Here is an 8,419-nt window from a genome sequence, read left to right on the forward strand (position 1 = left end):
CAACCAATACTCCTGTCTGGGTCCTTTTTTGAAGCTCGAAACCAGACGAATATCTTATATGTATTTTATTCTGTTTAAACTGCTGCTGCTTCTGTTTTATTGAATTGTGCTAATCATCGGTGACCCTTCGGTTTACACAAATAAAGAATTCCCAAACGAATTGAGCTGTATGCTTTCCTCTACCCATTTAGATGCCTTGTTTCATCTTGGCTCAGCTTGCTACTAAGGATGGCTGCTCCAAGTATTCAGAGTGGGCAGAGGGGCATGGTGGTCACAGACTGGCATGCTTTCATGAGAACATTTCCCTTGACCCCCTCCCTCACCTTTGCTTATTCCAGGGCACTAAAGGTCACTCGTATACCTATCGCACACTGTCCTGTGGGCTGAATACCCACCACTCTGGACTCATCTGTTGCTCAGTTGACAAAATCAGGTGCTTGTTGACAGTTCTGTTAAGAAGTTTAATTTCAAGTTACACATTAAATACAATCAAATAGGCAGCAGCAGTTTTATTAAGCATCAGAGTCAGTGGGCGTGTGCATTGATGGAACGCCTGGTAACGGGATGATGGGAGCGGCAGCAGCCAATGAGAGTCCACAGTAGGCCAGCCAGAGCGGGGAGTCACAGCTGAGGGCTTTCCCAGTTGCACACTTCATCCAAGCTGTCATCCCTCTCCTCCCTCCCCTCAGCACCCAGTCTGCCTCCAGCTGGCCAGTGAAGTGAGCTAGCAGAGTGTTAAATCTACCTGAAAACTAAGGTCCCAAACTGTCAGCCCTTTAGTTCTGGGAAGGAGAGCTAATCCGTTGTCACCTGAACAAAAAGCACGCATGAAGCTTCTCTGGATTGTCGGCTATTATTGATGTAAGGCCTGGCAGATACCAGGACTGTGCCTAACCTGGAGAACCTAAGAGACTTGCCAGAAGTCCGCGTGCCCAGACCAAAGAGGACCTGAGGGTCAGGAAGACGCTCCAGTCTGCCATCTTAAGAAAAAACCAGGGAGGGATGACCCCTGCTTACTTTCTTTGCTCTTGGTAAAAAGAATCGATGACATCTTTGTACTTCTCCAGGACTGCGAGCCGTTTCAGTTTCATTGTGGGACCTAAGAGAAATTGGAAGAGATGAGTGAGGCCTGGGCTCTGAGATGTTTGTGAAGGTTATGTGGTAAAGCTCTAGACTCACTAAGTTCCGTAACCCTGGAACTAAGCCAGACCAACGAGTAGCCAGCCTCCAAAACGGCCCATGGTGATCCCTGCACCTGGCAGTCATACCCCTTGTGTGGCTCCTTCCCACACTGTGCCAGGGTTGGTCTAAGTGGCCAGTAGAATACAGAGGAAGTTGGGTAGTTTACATGATGTAACTAATAGGCAGATCATCCCTGCATTTCAGTGATCACTAATACAATGTTGGACATTATGCTTTGATTGCTTGTGATGGGGGCAGGGGAAAGCCCTGGCCAGGGAGGGCCTCTGCCATGGTCTTTATGAGAGGTCTTCCTCATTTCACTTTTATTGGCCTTGGTTCTCTCCTTTCAGGCAAGGCTGAAAGGGCTCTGCTTTGGGTAGCTTAGATTTCATTTTGTACTAACTCATACTTGGCTGTGTAACTGGAGACTTCAAGATCAAAGCCATTTATAGAAACTGCTTAGAGAGGACATCTGTCTGGTTGACCTTACATTCAATTTGTTAGCACCAGACAGCCAGATAAACTCAGGGTCTCTGATAGCAGCTCAGCATTACTGTAGATATTTGCCTCTGGGTTCAGCCTGACGGGTTGGAGGGAGTCTCACTGAAAAAGCCATTTCCACCTTGCCCTCTGTCATGAACACCCCAAGATGCTACAGCCAAGAGCGACTTCATCCATCTGGCTGAGGCCACCCCAGAGGTCTTTTCTGATTCTGTGGACCATTGGTCCAGAAGGGTTTCATCCCTTTACCTGTTGCATGAGCTGCCTTTACAAAAGATTATGGTGTTCTCACTCCCTGGAGCCAAGTGAAACTCTAGCCCAAACTCTAACAGGGCCTTGGTGTCTGCTTGGTGGTCCCATTGTGCTTTCAGAGGAAAACGATTTCTCAGTCAAAGCAAAGTTAAATGTCGTATGTTCAAATGAATGAGTTCCAGCACATGTACATTGAACAGGCTCTACCCAAACACAAGCCCAGGCACTGAGCAGTCAAGGTCCTCCCACAGGAAGGAGGTAGGTGTCACCTGAAGTGCCATCAGGGACCTTCGGTTTGCCAAGGCTGCTTCCTAGTGGGCACCTCCCAGGCTCTGCCATGGCCTCTGCCCACCTGCACAGCCCCTGCAATTGTGTAAAGAAAACACCTACCCAACTCTCCACCTGAAATGGAGAAGTCCTTCTCAAGAATGGCCCACTTCTGGATGTGGTAGGGTCGTGCAGCTGCATTCATGTTGACTCTCTGGATCCCTTCTTCGATGGCCTGATACACGGCCTCATCCTTCTTCCCCACAACCTCAGATACCGTGGTGGCTTTGCTGCCAACCCTCTGGCAGAACTCTACAGCTTGTTCCATCAGATTATCCGTGGGCTCAAAGGTGTCAGGGTCCAGAGTGCACTGAAAAGCCAGAGACAGATCAGAACCAAGCCTCGCTCCACAGGTCGCATGCCCGGGCCTTGGAGGAGGTCTCACTGCTGATCATCATGGATGTGGATCACTGTGAGCTGTTTCAGAGAGATGGTTCTAGAACGAATAGGATGTGCTACTCAGACTGCTTGAGCCCCTTAGGGCAGGTAGAAAGAAGGGAGGACTGAGATTTAGATGACCTCGGCCAATGAGATCATCTTTTAAAACAGGGGCCACAACTCTGGGCCTGTCTACTACCCCAGAATCAGATACCAGACAGCACTTTGTACACTGGACTGTACTAGAAAACACAGGATCACCAAGACAGCACATTACTAACTCTAAAACGGGGCAGAGGGATTCCTGTATGCCACGGCTGCCCCGTAGTACAGGAAGAACTGACAACTTATTCCAGAATACGGTTGTGCCATCCACACTGTCTTGGCCAAACGTTGCTTCTGCCTGGGGCAAGACCCACAGACCACCCACCAGCTGCTCCTTCCCCCACCCCCCAGACACACCTTCAAGGTTAGCAGCATGGACAGGAACTTCCTCTGGTCTCCAATCAGCATGGCATTGCTGATGATTGGCAGCTCCGTCTTCACGGCCTCCTCAATGGGCACAGGGGGCACGTTCTCCCCACCAGCCGTGATGATTAACTCTGAGGAGGCAAGGCCAGGCCCCCAGCATAGGCTTTAGTCCAGGGGCTCAGGACAAGTACACCCAGATTCTGCCTGGAGAGCTGACCCTCTATGGCCAGAAGGACACAGGTTCAATCACACACCTGCCTGCATGATTTCCAGAAAGGTATTCACCACTCACTGAGCTTCAGTTTCCCCTGGGAAATTGAGGTGTGGGGTTCCCACAGGGATGCTGAGGGCATTGGGCAACATAAATAAAGCACCTCTTCCTTGGAGGTGTCCCCAGCTTTCTTCCCTGGGGGAGCCAAGTTGCTCATGGGAAATTTGAAGTTTCATGCTTTATTTTAAATTTTATGTCCAATTTGTTTTCTACTTGGCATCATATCCATGTTTGGGTCCATGTTTGCATATAGAAATACAAAATATTACCCCTCACGTCTCAGTAGTTAGGACTCAGTGCTTTCACTGTTGGGGCCCAGGTTCAATCCCTGGTAGGGGAACTAAGATCCTGCAAGTCGAGCAGCATACCCCACCCTTCCCTCCAAAAATTACATCCTCCAATTTTCTGGAAAGGCTTGCCTTATTTACAGAGGGAGTTTGAATTCCAGCTTTGTCATTTATTAGCTGTGTGACCTTGGGCAAATTACTTAACCTCTCTGGTTGTCCTCATTAGTTAGGTTGGAGTAATAGTATCTTTCCCACGGGAGACAATAATAAGTAAAACAATGTCATTCATTCATTGTTTTTCATTGGCCATTCATTCATTCACCTAAAAACCTTTAACTGGCCCTACCTCTCAGCTCTGCAGCAGCCTGGCACCCACTACCTTGCTGCAGCTGGGGGTGGAGGGGCCCGGAGGCGTGGTCAGAGGGAGCAGGTTCCTCCAAGCCCTGGATCAACCCCACAGGGAGTCCTGAGGTCCCCAACTTCTCAAGTGTTCATCGATGGCAAGGCATGGGGCACTAACTAAGACCTCAATACTTACAGTGGGTACAAATAGTGGTTGCAGTATAATTGCTCCCACGTCCCGCCACAGCCTCGAACCCAGCTGGCGGCACTCACCTTTGAGACGCCCCGTGATATAGAGGAAGCCGTCGGCATCCAGGCGGCCCGTGTCTCCAGTGTGCAGCCAGCCCTCAGCGTCGATGGCCTCACACGTCTTGTCCTCCATGTTCAGGTAGCCCATGAAGATGGTGCGGCCCCACAGGCAGATCTCCCCGATGCCCTCTGCGTCCTCATTCACCAGCTTCACCTGGCAGCCTGGCACCACCTTGCCGGAACTGGGTGTAGAGAGGCCAGGAGGGATGGTCAGAGGGAGCAGTTTCCTCCAAGCCCTAGATCAGCCCCTACAGGGAGCCCTGGGGCCCCCAACCTCTCAGTGTTCATCAACAGCTAGAATGTCCCCTCCTGGGATTTTTATATTTTAATAGGGTCCTCATAGCTAAGAGGTAGGGCCAGTTAAATGTTTACAGGTGAATGAATGAATGAATGAATGGGCAAAATCTTAATGGGATAACTTCATGTGCTGTGATGGGCAGGCAGGGAGGGGAGATATTTAAGTACAACAGAGAATCCTTCAACTCACTCCCCAGAGCTGACTGCCTTCCCAGTGCACCAGAGGACTGGCCCAGTCCCCACCAGCTCCCATCACAGTTGGAGCCTGGGCCATCAACAATGCTGGGATACCCTCTAACACACCCCATGCTACTGGAGGGAGGGAACAAAGGGATGTTCCTCCCTCAGAACCCTGCTTAGGGAGCCCCTGAGCTGCAAGGCTGTTTATATCCACAGACCCATGTGACACTGTCACAGGGAACACCCCCACAAGACTCAGGCCTGGCAAAGGGACTTGGCCCAAGATAGAGCTGTTGGCACTTAGGGATCCATGGTCCAGTGGTCCGGGCCCAAGGTCCTAATCAGCAGATAGGCACCGACAGGTATCAGCAAAGATGTTCAGGCCAGCATATGTGCCCAAACCTGGGACATACCTATAGAGTCGGTAGTTGTAGGGGCTGGACATGAAGTGGGGGCCTGAGGTCTCGCTGAGGCCGTAGCCTGCATACAAGCGGATGTTGAGGCCCAGGAAGAAGTGCTGTGTCTCCGCAGTCATGGGGGCTGCCCCGTAGAAGTTCTTCTGACACTTGGCAAAGCCTAGCGCCTGGCGGACCTTGGCTAGCACCAGGTAATCTGCCAGTCGGGTTGTGAAGGGCTTCAGATCGCTGGTAGGAGAGAGAGAATGGCTTGCAGAAGACAACACATCCACACACATGCATTAAAAGGGAGGGGGTGGTCAGTGGGTACCCTGAATGGCAATTTCAGTTATCTACTCTGATTGATGATGTGGTGATGCTGAATCCATCACTAAATATTTTCAATATTGGCCCTTCCTATGAACATGCATGCACACATGGGTGTATACATGTAGTTTTGGGCAAATACATCTTGAGCAGGAAGTCAGAAAAACAGATTCAGCTGTGTATGACAACACAGATGCACAAAAGCGAACATACAATAACATGCACATGTAGACACTTGAAGTATGTATGCACAGACACGTGAACACACATGTCTGATCCCATTTGAAACCCCGGAATAGAGTCGTTTATACATATTTACTTTTCACATCCTTGCAAATGAAATGGCACAGACACGTGTACACATTGCGTGTGACACGATACAGTTTCACAGACACACTAGTGGTGGAAAGCATTTCCAAACTGGAACAGGCCAGATTTATGCTGTCGACCCTCCTACAGCACTGGGTGAGAATTTAAAAGCAATCAAAAGGCTGTGGGTGGAAGATTGGGATGTTGGGAAGGCTGGAAAAACCCCCATCACTGTGGCCTCTACTTGAGCCACCTTCTGAAGTCAGGAGTCCCCTCAGGAGACTGCCAGAAGCTGCTCCCAGGGAGGTGAATGCTACTCCAGAGGGAGCAAGTCAGTTCTTGCAGTCAGAACCCAAAGATGGGGTTACTGTCTCCTGTGGGATCTGGGAGGAGAACAGGGGTTCAAGCCCAGCCACTGATGGGGCCTCTGAGAAGGGGTCGGGATAAGCCTGGCCTCTCAGATCCTACTTTGTGTCCCGGGGTTACGAGCCAGCCCTGCTGCCTCCCCAGGCCTCTTCTTCCCTGGTCCCCTGTACCTGCTCGGGCAGGTGAGGTTCTGCTCCAAGGTCACCGACATGGCCCAGAGCAGCATCTTGCGCCGGATGAAGCCAGACTGAGCCGCCACCTCCTGGATCCGCTCCATGATCTTCTCCCACACCCGAGGCACCCCCATGTGGGACGTGGGCTCCACCTCCCGCAGCGTGTTCACCAGACTCCCCTGTTTGCCACCAGCGAGAGACAGGCTTGTGGTGGAGAGCCAGCTGGGAGCCAGGAGGCCTGTCCCCAGAGTCAGCGTGCACCCGTGCAGGCCCCCTGCACACAGGCACTCGCACAGGTGCACACCATGCAACTCACGTCCCATACCATTGGCTAGGACGCAACAGCCATCCCTTCCCCACTCCCCTTTGTTAACAGAACCCCGATGTTGCTCAGGTGCCAGGGTGGCCAGTCCTGGTAGCAGCCACTTTTCTATCAGTCTAACTCAGACATGGTCACCCCATTCCTCTAAGCAGTGACTGGGCTTCCCAGGTGGCGCTAGTGGTAAAGAAACCATCTGCTAAATCTGTTCAATCCCTGAGTTGGGAAGATCCCCTAGAGGAGGGCATGGCAACCCACTCCAGTGTTCTTGCCTGGAGAATCCCATGGACAGAGGAGCTTGGTGGGCTACAGTCCATAGGGTCACAAAGAGTCAGACATGACTAAAGCAACTTAGCACACACACACACAAGCAGTGACTAGTCGAGGAATGGACATGGGACATGATTTGGACCCATGTAGGGGGAGGAAGAAGCCTGTTAGAGGGCATCTGGGGATGTTCTCCTCAAGGTAAAAAGAAGGAGCCCAAGCACAGGTGTAGTGTATGAGACCGTGATGCAGGGCAGGGCTGTGGCCATCTGGGACCATCCTGTGATCTTACACTGAGGGTGGCCTGACCTTGCTGGTGTTGTGGACCCACAGAACCACTCTGACTCAACTTCGCTTTACGTAATATCATTGAGTTCCCTTCTTGTTTGGTCATCTGAGTTAGGCTGTGAACACACAGGGGACCGGCAGGCTCACAAATGCTCGCACAGGGCCCACAGACGCAAGCATACACATGGCCACACGTACAGGCAGAGAGGCAGACTGACCTTCAGAGCATCAGGCTCGGCAAAGCAGACCTGGGCCCCCCACTGGATGCCTGTCCACAGGTCATAGATCTGGGCGGCAATGTGGCTGAGAGGCAGGTAGCTGACCACCACCTCCTGTTGGATTTCCGCAGGTTGGATGTCACCGGCCTGGCTGCCGTACCGTGCTGTCCACGTGATCTGGAGGATGGGCAGATGGGCGCCGGGCAGTATCTTCAAGTCAGCTCTGGAAGTGCCCACACCTGGAGCCACCCTAGGGGCTTGGGGTACTTCTTTGGAGTGTTCTTTGAACACCTTCCTGGGCATCTCTGCAGGCACCCCTCTGGGCCAGGCCTTGCCCTTCCATCCCGCTCCACTTTGCTGGGCTCAGTCTGGACCACAGACTTAAGCGCTGTCGTACTTATCTCAGATCTCGGAACGGAGGGGCTGAAGGAGCCCCCTCGAGGGCTGCTGGGGCAAGGCCATTGCCCAGATCCACCCTCAGCCCACCCCCACACATCTGGGCATCCGTCCTACATTGTCCTGACTCAGCATCACACCCTTGGGGTTCCCGGTGGTGCCCGACGTGTAGACCAATGCACAGCACTGGTTAGGCTTCTGGGCCTTGATGATGACGTCCAGGGCCTCCTCAGGCACCTCATTCCCCAGCTCCATGAGCTCCTCCATCTGTACCAGGTGGGAGAGTGGGGGCAGTCCCGGTGAGCTGGGTGGGCTCGCACAGGCCCCCGCTGCCCCCCAGGCCCCCTACCCGTACCGTGTACACGCTGGGCATCCGCATGGGAGGCGCTTCTCTATATATCACTACTGCCTTCAGATGTGGTAGGTGTTTCCTGATCTGTGTGGACAGAGAAAATAAGTGGGGTTTCATTAAAAATAAAAGTCACTTCTTAAGAAGAGCCCCATCCCCAGGTGTTAGCCAGCCTAGCAGGCGTCTTGTGGCAAAGGTTGTTGGTCCCCAGCTCT

The 8,419-nt window shown here is 52.3% G+C and overlaps 1 protein-coding gene across 1 annotated transcript in view; it reads right to left on the reverse strand.

Annotated features, from left to right (window-relative positions):
* Positions 1-444: 444 nt before the first annotated feature.
* ACSBG1 (acyl-CoA synthetase bubblegum family member 1) overlaps positions 445-8,419 on the reverse strand; it is a 59,497-nt gene continuing 51,522 nt past the window's right edge. Inside the window, exons 6-14 of the mRNA XM_010843276.1 lie at positions 8,211-8,291; positions 7,973-8,122; positions 7,460-7,636; positions 6,365-6,546; positions 5,211-5,441; positions 4,285-4,502; positions 3,103-3,242; positions 2,326-2,572; positions 445-1,099 (exon numbers count right to left, since the gene is read on the reverse strand). Of these exons, the coding sequence (XP_010841578.1) occupies positions 1,014-1,099; positions 2,326-2,572; positions 3,103-3,242; positions 4,285-4,502; positions 5,211-5,441; positions 6,365-6,546; positions 7,460-7,636; positions 7,973-8,122; positions 8,211-8,291 (1,512 nt within the window). The 3' untranslated portion in view covers positions 445-1,013. The remainder of the gene's footprint in view (positions 1,100-2,325; positions 2,573-3,102; positions 3,243-4,284; positions 4,503-5,210; positions 5,442-6,364; positions 6,547-7,459; positions 7,637-7,972; positions 8,123-8,210; positions 8,292-8,419) is intronic.

This window comes from Bison bison, unplaced genomic scaffold (genome assembly GCF_000754665.1).
Source record: "Bison bison bison isolate TAMUID 2011002044 unplaced genomic scaffold, Bison_UMD1.0 scf7180017864181, whole genome shotgun sequence".
NCBI lineage: Eukaryota > Metazoa > Chordata > Mammalia > Artiodactyla > Bovidae > Bison > Bison bison.